At 37.7% G+C, this 15,945-nt stretch overlaps 3 protein-coding genes across 5 annotated transcripts; 2 read left to right on the forward strand and 1 right to left on the reverse strand.

The window, feature by feature from the left end:
* The first annotated feature begins 6,161 nt into the window (after positions 1-6,161).
* LOC138181538 (EF-hand calcium-binding domain-containing protein 11) lies at positions 6,162-7,437 on the forward strand. Its single transcript, XM_069116395.1, has 4 exons — positions 6,162-6,849; positions 6,921-7,016; positions 7,087-7,222; positions 7,277-7,437. The coding sequence occupies exons 1-4, from the start codon at positions 6,814-6,816 to the stop codon at positions 7,435-7,437; spliced, it is 429 nt and encodes a 142-aa protein (XP_068972496.1). The 5' UTR covers positions 6,162-6,813.
* Positions 7,184-14,321, reverse strand: LOC138181536 (ATP-binding cassette sub-family C member 10). Of its 3 annotated transcripts, none has more exons than XM_069116390.1 (17): positions 14,187-14,321; positions 13,756-13,905; positions 12,928-13,683; positions 12,467-12,724; positions 12,117-12,390; positions 11,816-12,039; positions 11,495-11,732; positions 11,137-11,405; positions 10,824-11,054; positions 10,550-10,761; positions 9,622-10,477; positions 9,320-9,546; positions 8,748-9,254; positions 8,493-8,684; positions 8,167-8,410; positions 7,952-8,091; positions 7,184-7,888 (listed from the first exon to the last, which is right to left on the reverse strand). In XM_069116390.1, exons 2-17 carry the CDS (start codon positions 13,894-13,896, stop codon positions 7,771-7,773), a joined length of 4,887 nt encoding a protein of 1,628 aa, XP_068972491.1. In that variant the 5' UTR covers positions 13,897-13,905; positions 14,187-14,321; the 3' UTR covers positions 7,184-7,770. The 3 variants fall into 3 exon arrangements, with proteins under 3 accessions (XP_068972491.1, XP_068972493.1, XP_068972494.1); XM_069116392.1 differs by lacking the exon at positions 14,187-14,321 and adding an exon at positions 13,998-14,143; XM_069116393.1 differs by lacking the exon at positions 14,187-14,321 and adding an exon at positions 13,977-14,101.
* A 214-nt stretch (positions 14,322-14,535) lies between these two features.
* LOC138181537 (coiled-coil domain-containing protein 97) lies at positions 14,536-15,866 on the forward strand. The gene is made up of 3 exons (XM_069116394.1): positions 14,536-15,410; positions 15,497-15,659; positions 15,736-15,866. Exons 1-3 carry the CDS (start codon positions 14,536-14,538, stop codon positions 15,799-15,801), a joined length of 1,104 nt encoding a protein of 367 aa, XP_068972495.1. The 3' UTR covers positions 15,802-15,866.
* Positions 15,867-15,945: the final 79 nt, after the last annotated feature.

The raw sequence follows: 15,945 nt of genomic DNA on the forward strand, positions 1-15,945 counted from the left end.
CCTCCCGGACACGTTTTTGGACTCGCTTGAACGCATTTCTTGACCGGTTGTTTAGGCGGACACGTTACCGGTTGGGTGCGTTTCGAGGTACAACACACATCTTCGACCTGCTTGCAGGATCTCTTGCGTTCACTACCTGAACACGACACTTCCTTCTGTTTCTTCGATTTTATCCGAGGACAGGGTACATCCCGAATATATTTTCTAATCACTTGCTTCTGCGGGCATGGTATTACTTCCAAATGCGTTGGCATCGCCTTCCGTCGCTTCGATATCGAGAATTTTCCTGATTAAATTCGATACATGATTCCGAAATTTGATGACCCGAAGCCCAAATGGTCATCGCGTGAACGTGCCTCCTGTCGAGAATTCGATATGGCGCTCTCGAATATGTCAATGTCGAATGGATATTTTATTCGTAGAATTTCGTATATAAAATGCGAGTCCACGGAGAACAGATATTTCTTCCTTCATTTTTTATTGTCCTTTTTTCTACTTTTCATCAATCTCATACGCAGTTTCTTTTTACGATTGCCATTCTCCGAGTTGCCCTTCGATTGCAACGCATTTGCAAGATTGTCTTCTGGCTTCTGTGAAAGCGGCCGTTTGTTCGTGTCAGATGGCACGTTACGGCTGAACGAAGAAAATTCAGTGGCAAAACGCGACGTGCCGCTAAAAGCAGCGAGGCCACTCTCATACTCAGCACTGTCGCGTTTTAATTTGCTGTTCTCGTTCTCCAATCGAGCGATCTCTTTCTCCAGCTGTGCCATACGTTTGTCCTTCTCGGTGGTCTTTTTTATCTTCTTGTAGATCTTCCTGTTCTCCGTGGACATCGCCAGGGACGATGAAAGGTTCCGAGTCGGTGATTAAAATTGTGGCTGATGTATGTGCCGGAAATTGGTTACATTCTTCATAGCGGAAAAAGGTGTCGCCACATAGCAACAAGGAAACATATGAAAAATCCCGACTCGACCGTCCCGTTGAAAATCGTCTTTTATCGCGGTACAGGGCCATCAAACATTGTACTTCGTGAAATCAATCCATCGATTTCGTTTCATGTAAAATATACGTGTGCACGTATTAAACGTTGCCGCGTTCCAACGTTCCGCGATGTTAGTTGTATGCGTGTATCTCCCTTCGTACGTGTCGCGTTTCACGCACGCGATCATAGTGTACCGAGGTTGTGGATGGAATGAACAGGATGACGTTCGTCGAAGCGGCAAATCGTCCCTCATTTTCTGAATCGTCCGACTAAATGGAACATCCTCGCCGACGCAAAAACGTCGCAATATTTTCAACACGACCTCGTAATAATATCGTTTACAAGCAAGATCCCACGGCTAGAAAATTCAGTACTTTCCTCCGGTTCTTTATTCCATTAAAGCGCGGAGTCCTTATAGTTCCGAGCGGAAACCCTGCCAGCCAGACAAACGATGGTCGCTCGCCTCCAATTCTCCTCACACCCCTCGGTCGTTACCTCTTTTTCATCCGGATACTGTAACGGCCTGTTGCCGGTACCGATATTGACGAGGCTTTAATACAGGCCTCGCTGCATTAACAGGGTTGGGAATATCGTCGCGGATTCGCAAACTACCCAACTGCCTTTAAATATTTATAAAAAGCCGGGCATGTCCGTGGAATCGGGCGCCGCGCCGGATCGTTTCTCCTTCCTTCGTCATCCGTGAACGTGCACGGATCGTACAAGGCTAAATCCGGCTTAGGCAAATAAATTTCCCTGGAGTTCGTTTATCGAATTCCTCAACGTGGGTCATCCCCCGCTCAATTTCAACCCTTTGCAACAACACGAACACTGCGAAGGGTTCGTCTTACCATGTTCGACTATAGTTTCGATACGTGTCGCACGGACACGCACGAAGGCCACCTCCATCCTGCTCTGTACACATATGCCAGCCAGCCGAATTTATTTAACCCAATTAAGGAACCCCGTTGAGAATCTCCGAAGTGACTGCTCGACCAATTGAAAGTTACACGTGTTTTTGTCAGCTCTTGTTTAACGGCAAAGCTAGCGGAGAACGGAGGTGAAACCGGATACGAGACAAGCAGGAGAGATTAAAAGAAGAAAAAGAAGAAGGAAAACGAGAGAGGGTGTTCTGTAAGCGAGTAAGTGTTCGCTCGACTAAGAAGCCCCCTATCGACGACGGAGAAACCACTGAACCCGTTGCCTGTACCAGGAATCGAGGAAACGGATATACTGTTTCAAGATCGTTGTGAGAAGATCGATCGACTTTTCCCCTGCCTTTAATTAGCGACCCGTTAGGTAAAAGGATAACGCCGTAGCGGGGTAAGCGTAATCAATTCAAGAAACGAAGACCGACAAGAAAACGCTTGGCGAGGTTTTACGAGCAAAGCATAAAGCAAAGACGAAATAGATAGATAGAAATGAAATATCGAGACGATGAGTAGAAAAGCGCGAGCTTTGCGAACGTTCCAAAAATATTAAAACTGCCACGAGTTTCTTTTCTCTTTCAAAGATTTTTATTTCTTGCTCGATTCGCGAGTAGTCGCGTTAAATCTCTTTCTATTTTCAAAATCGTACGCGTGCCGGCTTTTTTTAGCTGCTGACCACGCACAAACAAATCTACAGAGAGAGAGAGAGAGAGAGAGAGAGAGAAATCCAATTACCGCCTATGCCACATTTGGTATGATACGAATGGACTCGATCCACTCGGAGCTGCATCTATTTCGCATCAGGTGGAAGCCAATTGCATGGACCACGGCAATCGCAACCCCCGCCTCCGATAGCTTTCGGTTAAATTATTATAATGTCGAACGAACAAAGCATAGCTCATCGGAAATTCTATGCTAATGAATTACGAAATCGAATCTGACTACAGCAACGTTCGCCGCGGCAATACTCTTTCACCCTCCCTGTTCAATTACCGATACTGCAGCGAAACATATTCCGGTATTTCGTGGAATTTTTCATCGATGATCGTAAGCGAGACTCATTGGTCGCTAATGGAGATGTTAAAAAAAGAGAAGAAGCGAGGGGAAAAGGAGAAGAAATAACGTTACTACCGGCAGATAGGATCTTAACGGGAAGAGAGCGTTGTTGATACTAGCTCCATCCTCTTTCGTGCAACTCGTCAATTACGGAACACGTAATGAATGAGCGCCTTCATAATTCGCGAAAAAAACTTATCTCCTCGTCCCTTTAACGCATCAACGGCTGCCGTCAACAGGCGCCCATACGCTTGGCTTAGCTCGGGACGTAGTAATGATTCTACGGAACAGAAGTAAATGTAGAAGACCCGCCACCTTCGTGTCTCCGCTATTTCTCGTCGCGACAGACCGTATAATGCGAGCACGACCGTGTCGCGACAGAGAGCGCACACGTATAGAAAGTTTCACCGAAACATCGTCTCGACGATCCTTGACTGAAATTCAGAAGTTGCGTTTCCTTCTCCCTTTTCTCTCCTTCCCCCCACCCGTCTCCCATCGTTTCTTTCCTTTTTTTTTCTTCCTTTTATTTTTTATTTTGCAAACGCATAATAGTACTTACGCAGCAGGCGATAAGGGTTTTACGCGTGAAAATATAGCGTCGAGAACGCGCATACCCCAACCATTCGCATTCAGAAAAACACGAACGAACGTTATTAAGGATGCTCCTCGTGGACGATACCGAACCGGCTTAATGGATTCAATGTCGAAGGATTTCATTTATCCAACCAATGTGTAAGTGCGTGTTTTGCACGAAGAACGGACTGGCAGACGACAGAAGAAGGAGAAAATTTCCGGGCGGTGCGATAGTCTCTCTCCCCGGGGAAGAACCCAATACGAACGAACTAGACTTCGAAATCCATGGCAATAGCCGAGGAGCGTGCGTGAGCGCGCGCGCGTAATATCGCAAACGCATTTATACTATATGCGTGCAATATGCAAGAACGTTCACACGCACCTCTATACCTTACGAACCTTCCCATTGCATGATGCACTAATCACGGTAAAAGCCATAGCTCGCGTCCGTTATATCCGTTATCCGGCTGTGTCTTGCCTTACTTAATGGAAATATGAGAGGCGTTACACTCGTCTGGTGACACGTCTATCCCGTTTTTTTATTTCTAGTAATACCGCGGGGACATTGTTCTACAAACACGGCCGCCGCTGTGTCAACGCGCCGCGTCAACACGGCGTCGAGAGACGTCTCATCGTCGCAGCGCGCCACGGAGCTTCGACCTCTACCCGAAATTGTACTCGCACTCGCGAAAAACACCACGCGGCCAATACTAATCGACCGCCTCGAAACGCCATGAAACAGATTCTAGTCCTCGATAAGAAAAATCATCGATCGCTTTCGCGCATTCCATTCATGGTGCTAAATCTCCAAATGTACCGGTGCGATAAAGAGATCGTCATTACGATTCTGTAATTACCAGGCACATGGATATAACGTCAGAGTCAATTAAACACGACACCGGGTATCGTTTCGGTTTTGCATGGTGCACACTGCGATCGCATGGCGTTTTCAAGATTCGAGCTCGGCTAGTCGTGTCCACCTGTGAGCGGTGGAGGGCAAATTGTGATTTATGCGGCCAACATGTTGCCGACTGACGAAAGAGAATTGTGGACGTAATGAGTTATGGTGAGTCGCGGCTTAATGCAAATATATGGTCCGTTGCCATGTAATCAGCCAGTCGCTTGACATCATGCGTGTGTGTCCACGACGGAAGAGAGCGCGTTTCACCATGGCCTGCGAATCAAATTTTTCTTCCACGCGAGAAACCGTTTAACGGAGGCGTAGACACGATCGCTAGTAAACGTTTCTCCACAGCGTTCGCTGGCAATCGCGCTATCGTCGCCTAGCTTCCTTATCCGCCCCAGAACCCCTCATTCGAACGATATTGGCATATTTTCTGTGTAACTTCAAGGGTGAACGAAGGCCTAGACACCCTTCGCAACCGTGGAGATCGCGCCGTACTGACGATAAACCCGCAGACGTGAAACACGGGGCGCTATGGGTACCAGGCGTTACTAATTCACCGATAGTTTCGACTATGTTTATTAACGACGAGTAATATTCTTAGATAAATGCGACGATATTCGAGGCGTGACCAGGCATCGCCCCGCAGGCAAATAGTGCGTGAAATGGAAACGCATGCAAATTGCAACGAGTCAACCGGTAAACTACGCGTTAACATTAACGCGTGTTAGTACGTTACCGTGCGACATATAAACGAGCAGACATTTTCCGTTCGATCTCGACACGCGATTTCCGCTGTTCGCCAACTCGAAACGTCGCCCGAGAATCCAATAACAAAACGCGAACTAGTTTTCGAAGAGCGGTGCGCAGTCGCCGCGATAGTGAGGGTCTCCAGGGCTGTGAGCTCGTTGAAACCAACCCTTGATAGGTGCACTTTTGGGGTAGCCGGCAAGCCCCCTACGCTAGTGACTGTGCTTCAAGCCTCGAGTGCCCAGCGAGACGCGCAAGAGCGAAGGGCTGTACGTATACCGGCTGTGTCACGAGACGAACTACATCCAAGATGAAATTTCAAATATTCCACGCTTCGCGTTTAATCCTCTTTTTAAGGAGAACCTGTACACGTAAACCCTGCGATGCTCCAGCGGAACCTCCTTTTCCTCAATGGCAGAAAATGCGATACCGTACTGTAAACTTCTGTTTTACGATTGAAATATCCAGACCGTAAACTTATTCTTTACGAACGTTTACCTACGCGCATTTTATAATCTGCCGAAGAGTATCGGCTGATGACACGACGACACCATAAGGCTCCGCTTTTAAGCCGAGATTGCCTGTGCTTTGCGCCGGAAGCACACGTGTTTCAAAGGCGGCTCGTCGTCGCGTCTATAAAGAGCAAAAAAAAAAAAAAACAGAGCTCCTACCGCCACGCTAGATTCCCATCTGTGACGGCGCGTCACCCTGAGAATCGCGGACAGACGAAGAATTATGAAAATTACTTAATTCGTTGCTTCCAAAGGGGCACGAAACTCGAACGGATTGCAGACAAGGAAACTGCGTTATTGAAACGTGGTACCTCTGACAAAAGAGCATCTATCGTTGGTCGTAGTTCAGTTTGTCTCGAAGGAACTCTCTGAATCGATACGATCGTTGAACTGTACAGATTTTATCAGGATTCTGTCACACGTAGAAACGTTTAGCCTCGTATGAAATCGTCGTTAAGAAGTAAACACAATATCTGCGAGGTATATGGTTTGTTTGAACTGTCGTCGATATCGCAGTGAGAACGTACGACAGACGATCGTGCGAAACGTACATCATTAGCGCCATATAAATAATCGTACTGGCCTGTCGTCGTATTAGCCTGTTTCATCGAGCGGATGCGCGTGAAAAATAATATCGTCCCCATTACGATATACGTATATGCGTGGAACAGAAAAAAAGGAATAAACGGGTTTAAATGGCGGGTAATTAAAAACCGGGAAGTAAAATCAGCCGGGGTTACAGCTCATTAGTTTTCAGCGACGAAGAACGGTAACAGAGGCCGCGAAAACGTCCGTTGAATGCCGGATATAGCAGACGCGTTATGTCATCGGGCGCACACAGCCGCAGGAGCATGCGTGTACGTGTCCCGCGGCGGCGTTAATTGGCCCCGCGATGAATATTACAAAATACCACAGCCTGAAAGGAGAGACACCGCTTTAATTACAATATAATGCGTGTCGGCCGAGCTCCTCGCGTGAAAAACCGATATCTTCTGCCTCTTATTGCGCTATTACGCGACTGCAGGCAACACCTCGCTTTCATCAAATTGCTTAATATGGAAATCGTTCAAGAAAGTTTCATTCTAGCCGGATCCATTCGGGAAGGCCGAGATGAAGCCAAACGGCATCAAGGATCGAGCGAGCATTGTAAGATGGAGATTCGATCGCGGTAATAGTTGTAATATCCGAAATTTTGGTAATTTGAAATTTGATTTCAGGCCTTTAACTATGCTGACGTTGATGGAAGGGGATCTTTGAGCAAACGAGAGTATAAAATAGCGATGACTGTTGTCTTCGGATGTCGCCCGAACAAAGTAAAGTCCTTTTTTAAGAAGAAAATAATTGTTTGCTTAAAAAATGTTTAATTATTGTCTTGATCTGTAGACGGAAGTGAAGCAGATTTTTCAGTCTACCGAGAGAATTCTGTACGGAGAGTTTGAATCATGGGTGTTCAAGAAGAGTAAAAAGGATGATTCATACGTTAATGCAGAATTATTATTCGCTTTACTGGATAAGGATCGTAGGTATTGTTAACAATAGATTTTTCAATGACATCAAGGAGCCTCTCTTGTAGATAAAGGATATTTAATATTAGATGACTTCTATTCTGCAAGCAAGTCTGTCAACTTGAAAGTATTGCCGACAATATGGCAAACGATGTTCAAAGAATTAGATCGTTACAGAAAAGGATATATTGATTTTTATGAATTTTTACGTATATTACCAACAACATAAGAGGTAGTCTGACTTAGTACAAATATCTTAAGTATAAAACAATAAAAAATCAAATATTTTGTCTTGTATCGTAATCTCCTAATACGTTTACTAAATTAGCACATTATTTATATTCTTATAGATTATATTCGTACGAAAATAATTATGATTTATTTAATAATTATGATAGGACAAAATACAGATTTCTTACCGGTGATGTACAAGATGCGTTATGCTATATGCAGTAAAAATAACTAATACTATGACACATTATAAGACTACGTACTTGTAAAAAGTTCGTTGCGTAAGAAAAAATAAATATATTTAGATGAAACGTATCTACTCTTAGAACGTTCATTCCTTGTCAGAAAATTCTTGGCTTACTAAATGATAGAAATGGGAATTAACATTTTGAATCAATAAATTCGGTTCTTCAAATTCTAAAACTTCGCCATCTCCCATTACAAGAACTCTAAAATAAAAAAAGATACGTATCAAACATACACGTTTAGAGTAAACTGTAAAACTAACATACCTATCACAGTACATGATTGTCCTTATCCTATGCGCTATAGTGAGTACTGTAGCGGTCTGGAAGGAAGACTTTATTGTCGCTTGAATAAACTTGTCTGTTTCTTGATCAACGTTTGCCGTAGCTTCATCGATACAGACGATCTATAAGAATAGATTAATAACTAAAAATTATATAAAATAATATCTTGTGTTCCCAATTTAAAAACTTGATAATACCTTAGCGTTATGTAAAATTGCTCTGACTAAACACAACAATTGCTTTTGTCCTGCACTAAAATTGCTACCATTTTCATTTAAAGTAGCACCAAGACCCCCTAAACGATGTACCAACGAATGAATTTTGCATTTCTCGAGAGCTTTATATATTTGTAAGTCTGGATATTGATTTAGCGGATCAAGATTTTCTCGTATCGTACCCGAAAATAAAAATGGATTTTGAGGTATGATAGCTAATCGAGATCTGAAATGATTTGAACTCTTACTTGTCTATACTGATAAATTAATCATTTCTTAAATTGGGTAACTAGTTTGTCGCAACTTACCTTATTGCATTTAGTTGCAAAGTTCGTATGTTCACGTTATCGATCAATATGCTCCCGGAAGTTACTTCTGTCAATCTAAATAATGAAGCAAACAGGGAACTTTTACCAGCACCTGTACGACCAACAATTCCAATTTTTTCTGCTGGTCTCGTAACAAATGATATGCCATTCAATGATGGCACTAAATGCTCTCTGCATGGTTTAAACATCGATTATAATACTGAATAATAGCATTTAATTAGTTGTGTTAATTACCTATATTTTAAAACGACGTTCCTAAATTCAATTACACCTTGACTCGGCCAAGCATATGGTGGATTTTCTCCTTTCGCAGTTTCTACTGGAACATTCTCTAAATACTGTTTTACACGTTCAACCGCGATCATTTCTCTCTCCGTTTCAACAAATGCGTTTACTACGCCAGATAGCAACCCAGTCACGGACAATGTATAAGTAATAATAAGACCTATTAAACCAGGGTCTGCAATGTCATATTGATGTTGTAAAACTGCTATATTGCTCACTCCTGCTAAAAGTGCTACTCCAATGAGTTGTAATCTTAATGCAAGCCACTGGCTTACTGCAAACGACGCAAACTGCGCTTTTTGACTGATTTCTAACAAGAGTTCGTTTGCTTGTTTGAAGCGAGATACCATGCGAAAAGCTCTAATGGTAGATAGTCCATGTAGAGTTTCATTAAAATGTGCATATAATGGTGAAAGTGCGGCACTAGATAAGCGCTTCAATTCTCTCGATGTTAATCTGAAAATTTTTACAAAATAACATGTGATTCGAGACACATTCGCGTAATGTTTCAAGCAACACACCTATAATGATTTTGAATCCAATGATAAACCGGTATCAATGGCGCCAGTACCAAAAGTATCCACGGTATTCCATAGGCTATGACAATAACTGTTGCAATCAATCCAAATAGCTGAGCGAATAATATATTAGCGATGAAAGGAAGACTATCATCGACTGTATATGTGTCGGATGAAAACCTATTTACAATTCTTCCAAATGGTTGAATATCAAAAAATACAGCTTTAGCCTAAAGAAATATCCTATGTTATTCGAGCTATATATTTTAGCATGATATTAGGTATTTTTTATGAAGCTTACATACCCGTACTACAACCTTTAAAAGTTGTTTGTGTATAGAAATTGCTGCTTGAATTCCACCATATGCAAACATAAATGCTCTCATTAATGTGAATAATGTATTAAATACAGCTAATAGCGCATATACCGTTAAATAATAATTAGTGCTTATATTATAATTGTCAAAGACATAATTTAATCGTAAAGTTGGTGAGCTATCTGTGACATTAGTTACACTTTTGTTACTGTGAGTAACCCAATAAGAAAGCCATAAATCCGTAACGTTTTTGGAACTTTGCATTAGGAACATAGAGAGCATTATTGAAATTGCTAAATAATATCCTATTGCTTTTATGTAACAATTATATACACCAAGTTGAACTTTGCCTTTTTCTTTATATTCTTCATCAAGCAAGGGATCCTTTTTGTTTTTATCAGTTTGATATAGTTCTCTTGGTAAATCATTTATGGATATGCTGTCTAAGTCTGACTCTATAGACTCTGAAGATAATAAGTAATCTTCTATATCAGGTAACATGTCACTTGGTTTACCCTGATTAATGATCCTGCCTTTTGACATTTCTATTACTAAATTTGCATACATTAAATATCGAGTTTGATGAGTACATAACAATCTTGTTTTGTTATTCAGTAAACCCATAATAACACGTTTAAATATATAACTAGCGACTTTTGGATCTAAAGTCGCCAAAACATCGTCTAATAAATAAATATCTTTATCTGCATAAACAGCACGTGCCAAAGAAATTCTTGTTTTTTGACCTCCACTTAACGTGTTTCCTGCCTCGCCAATAGGTGTTAGATCTTTCTTAGGCAAGGAATTTAAATCAGCACTGAGAGCACATGCTTTCAAAATATTCCTGTTATAAATAATTTACTTAAATTACGAATACTGCAATATTTTTTCTCATATACAATTCATCAATACTTACTTATATTTATTGTAATCATATGATTTCCCAAAAAGAATGTTGTCTCGAATTGTACCACGTTGTAACCACGGATTTTGTTTTACATACGCAAAACCGTTTTCGATGTCATTTACTGCTATCGTACCACGGACTTTAATAATTTCACCTAAAATACCATCTAAAAGTAGTGACTTTCCGCTACCTACTTCTCCTATAATACCAATTAAGTGTCCCTAGAACAAAGTACACAATTCATAAAATTTAATTCAATTAAAATGGATTGCAATGTTATTACCTTTGGAACAGTAATATTAATGTCATGTAGACTAAAAATAGCATCATCTTCAAAGGTAACAATCTTTCTCGACTCTGAACTACCAGATGGGCTTGAGACATCTTTAGGAGTAGTAAGCCCATTTTGTTCTATATTTTGATCTGTGTTTATGCTAAACATTGTATCCTGAAGCACTAGATCTATTCCAGGTGGTGGTTTTGAATAATATGATGACATATCCGCATCTGGTAACTATATTAAGTTGAACTTAATTAATATTTTTTAATCAATTTTAAACCTATAAAAACGCAACTAAACTGCAACCTTAACTCACATCTAACATTTTCTGAATTCTCTTAAGTGATACCCAAGCTTCTGTAAGACCATTCAAAACCCATGGAAATGCATTTAGTGGAGCTATTAACATGTTCAATAATGCCATACTAGTAAATACTGTCTTTGCATCAAGTTCATGTCCAAGGAGTACATACGTAGCAAATGTTAATATAGATATCAATACAGGTGTTGTAGCCCAAAAGTAAACACATAAAGCATCTAGATATTTTCTACCTCGTAAATATTTAATCTCATTTTCACGCAATTCTGTATAAAAAATTGAAAACATAAAATATCATGTACGAAGATGAGTGAATGATATAAAAGCAAATTCGTATTTCTGAAGATTCACTAACTTGATATATTCCGCAAAAAATGGTCTTCCCACACATTTAATTTAATCGTAGTTATTCCACGTAATGTTTCCCCTACAAGTCTCACCCTTTGATCTTTACAATCCATTAATTTCGTGCTATATTTTCCAATTTGAGTTGCTATCGCTTTATTTATAGGTATAAGTATTATTGCAAAAGCAATTCCAGCTAAGAATGAAACTCCTATTAGCTTGTATAGAAGATATAATGTTACAATTAACTGAAAAACATATAAATATAGAAGTATATTAAGTGCTCATAAATCGATTTTTAATAGAGCTATAGAATAAAATAAGGAATTACTTGTAATGGTATACTCCAAAATGCATGAAAACTTGCACAACTGTTAACAAGTCTATCACTATCCGTACTCATAAAATTAGCAATTTCACCAAAATTAAATTGCTGCTTCAATTGGATATTTGAAGAGTGCAAAATCTTTCTATATAACAAAGTTACAACTGTACAACGAATTTTTAAACCAACTACTGACATCCAGAAGGTGAAATGAGTATTACAAAATGCTCCTAAAATAAGAAAATCGTTAGGGCCTCCAGCAAACATATTCCTTATTCAAGGATTAGTCAGTTTTATGAATACCTACCTATTAAAGCACTTATAAATATTAATGATGCATATAGGTATCCATATAAGATAGGTTCACTTTTATCTTCAATAAAACCGATTAATTTGCTCAGTATTAATGGTCCCATAAATGAAGTAGAGTCAGTGATAAATTTTAATATTCCAACAGAATAAAACTCCCAACCAAAGCATTTATGCAATAAGTTAAACAAGGTCATTTTGTTTGTAACTGTTTGAACATGTGTTTCTAATATTGACTCAAAATTTTCTGCTTGATTAGTTATATCATTTGGCTACAATGTATTTATAAATTTAAAAGTAACTATTTTGGTCATTAACATAGTTGAAAAAGTATAATATTACATTTACCATATTTTGTAGATGCTTGTCGATCTTTTGATTAATTGTACTAGTGCTGATATATTCTGGTAAATCAAATAAATCATCTGAATGATTTAATAAACCATGAACACCCTTTTCCATTAATGGGTTTACCCAATGAAATATAAGTTTGGAAGATGCGGTTGCATCCTCCATAGCAGTCCCAAGATAAATTGGATCCTGCCCTTCGGGAAATCTTACATAAGAAGAATTAGGACTACTCAATAGTGCAGTTTGTTCTCCTATCTATAAACATATTTCTCATTGATTTGTGATATCTATATTTACTTAATAATCCATGATTTTAGATATCATAGTCAATTTGGTAACAGCACATACATTTAGTAGCAGATGTTTGAAATCTCTTACACTGATAAGCAAACAAAAAACACTAATCACTGATAATATGAACCACTATATTTGGAAATAAACAACTTATAATAACTTACTTCATTAAATTGAGATGATCTCATATCTCGTAAATTACTATGACCGGGTATCAATGTTATAGCATAAAGTATTAATAGAGTGACAACGCTGATACTAAATCCCAATGACAAATTTGGTAGAACATCATTTTGAGGATTGTACTTGATATGACTTCTTAACAGCAATGTAGAAATAACAATCAATAAAAATATTAATGCCCGAAGTGAAACTGGACCACGTGGATTAAAATTCCTTCCTCTTCTTAAGCTTGTTATGAAACAAAGATGAACTACCCATGCTAATCCTTCAGTACCTGCCACAAGGTAGTCAATAGGTTTAGCTGATGTGACTTTATCTTTGACTGCCGTTAATATTAGACCATATTCTTGTGTGTTAGAAATAACAGAAGATTCAGTGATATTCTGAATGCTGTTCTTTGGGAAAAGAATTGATTTTGCAAAATCAATAGTACGATTCCATTCATCTTGTATATGATGTAATATACTTGAATCCTCAAAAGATACATCTGGCTTTTTAGTTGATGTCATAATATATTCTTGTATCTGATCATTACTAGGTAATACATGCTTTGGTGGAGCAAGAACAGTATTACTAAGAATAATATATGCTCTAAGTATAGGAAGAATTATAAGGCACACTGTAATTATAAGTCTCAACTTTATAACATAATTAGAGCCAAAATGACGAATAGGATATATGTTTCTTTTTCCACAGTGATAAGCAGAAATTATAGCGATACAGATTAAAACTGGAATCTAAAAAGTATTTTAAAAGATATTATAATATGTATGATTTATGCACATGAAGCATCAGTGTCAATGAATTACCTGGAGACAAAGTTGTTGAAAGCAAATATCAAGATCATGGGTATCTGGATTTAAAGGCTTAATGCCTCCACTGTACCCACATAATTCTGTCCAATTCCATTTCCATGTTTCTTCATGATCCTCAGTTAACCACCTATCCATATTTAAAATCTACAAATAAGTTCAAACTAAAAAATGCAACTTTGTAAAACAAAGTATATTACAAAAGAATCAATGCCTACTTATGTAGACACAATATATACTTTGTAATAAGTTGTAGGAGAAGTATGAAATACCTATTGCACATAATTAACAACTAAGCACTTATTATTTTGTAAAATTTCTTATCTGTTATTCCAAACACTATAACTGTTTGCAAACATTGTTTGAAATAATAATTAAGAGACAACCTACAATAACATAACAGATCTGCCATATTATAATGTACTTACTGATGAAATATGTATTTCAGTTTATAAACTAATATATATATATATGTATCTTAATATTTATTATATATATCGTGGTGTATCATATTTGGAATTATACAGTCTCATATCAAAGCAAACTTGTAGGTTAGGTTTTTGATGACAGCCAGTGTCGATGACGTATATAATATGGATTGTATAAAAAACATACATTAAATTAAAAATAAAAACAAAAGCATTATTTTAAAAATGATTTACGTCGCCAGTAAATGTAGAATTACAATATATGATATGTAATACAAATCAATAAATTAATCGTACTGATTGAATTATGTTAAAATTGTGGTTATCAAATAAAACAGTGTGATTAAACATGAATAAGCAAGAAGATACACAAAATAATGCCCCAGATATGACTGTAGATTACAAAAATGACGAAAATGATTCTCAACAAACTTCTTTAAATGAAGTGGATAAAAATTTAAAAGAGGAACTGTTGCATCATATAGCAAAAAGTAAGGCAATTTTTAAGAGTCAACAAAAAGATGATCCAGATTTAACTTTTAAAGAAAAACTAATAATTGCACGTAATATTCTTAAAAAAAGTTACTGTTTATTCTTATCCAAATTTGGTCATTATATGAAAAAAGAACATTTAAAGCTTTTCGAAAACTGTAAAGATGAAGATTATGAAGTCGCTTATCATTGGAATAGATTACAAAGATATTTCAACAACTCAAAAAGACAAACAGATGTTAGAAATAGAAGATACCAGGCCTTAAAAACATTAATAGAAAAAGGGGAGTACTTTAGTGAAACTGAAATGATGAAAAGAAATCCATTGTTATACGAACATTTAATTGGACAATATATGACTGAGGAACAAAAGAAACTTAGGGATAATATAGATACTAAAAATATTACTTTTGTGAATTTATTAATGGAAAATATTGAACGGGATAATATAAAGATGAAACAAAAATTACAAGAGGAAGAAGAACAAAATGTACTAGAGGAAAATGATACAGATGAAGAACAAGAGGATATATATGATTCAAAGGATAATGAAGAAAAAACTACATATTGGGGTAAATCATCCAGCTTAGAGGATGAAATAGAACATAAAAATGAAACAGTAAAAAAGCCACATTGCATTTCAAAATCTGAAAAGCAAGTATTAAAACAAGAATTTGTGACAAATATGTACCAAAGCTTTTTGGATGGGAAAGATTTAGATTTTGATTACAGGTATTTATAAGTATAATATTTAATTTCATAATGGGATTTTAGTTTATTGTTTGCACATTATAAATATATTTTTTACATCTTTCCAGCACTGTTGATGACAATGAAGCATATGACAACATAGATATAAGAACACAAGATGAAGAAGATAAATATTTTGATTCAGAATCACCTGAAACTATAGGTCCAACTGAAGATACAAATGAAACTGAGACTGAGGATGAACTGGATATTTATATGAAATCATTGAAGGTTAATTGATATTTCACAGCTTATGATCAGTTCATATTAAAAGTTCTGATTCATAAAAAGATTGTTTATTCAATAGGAGCAGGTTGCTACAGATAGGCTCCCCTTGGATAATCTCGTATATGATGAATACTCTCAGATGTAATCTTGTACATGTACAATAATTTACATGCAATATTTATAAATAAAAAAGTATAAAATCTATAAAAATATGAACATTTATTTACTCCTTCAATCAATGATATCACAAGCACATTATCTACTAAATAAAATAATTACGATCTTGATA

This window comes from Bombus flavifrons, chromosome 7, assembly GCF_040668555.2.
Source record: "Bombus flavifrons isolate JBK064 chromosome 7, iyBomFlav1_principal, whole genome shotgun sequence".
Classification (NCBI taxonomy): Eukaryota; Metazoa; Arthropoda; class Insecta; order Hymenoptera; family Apidae; genus Bombus; species Bombus flavifrons.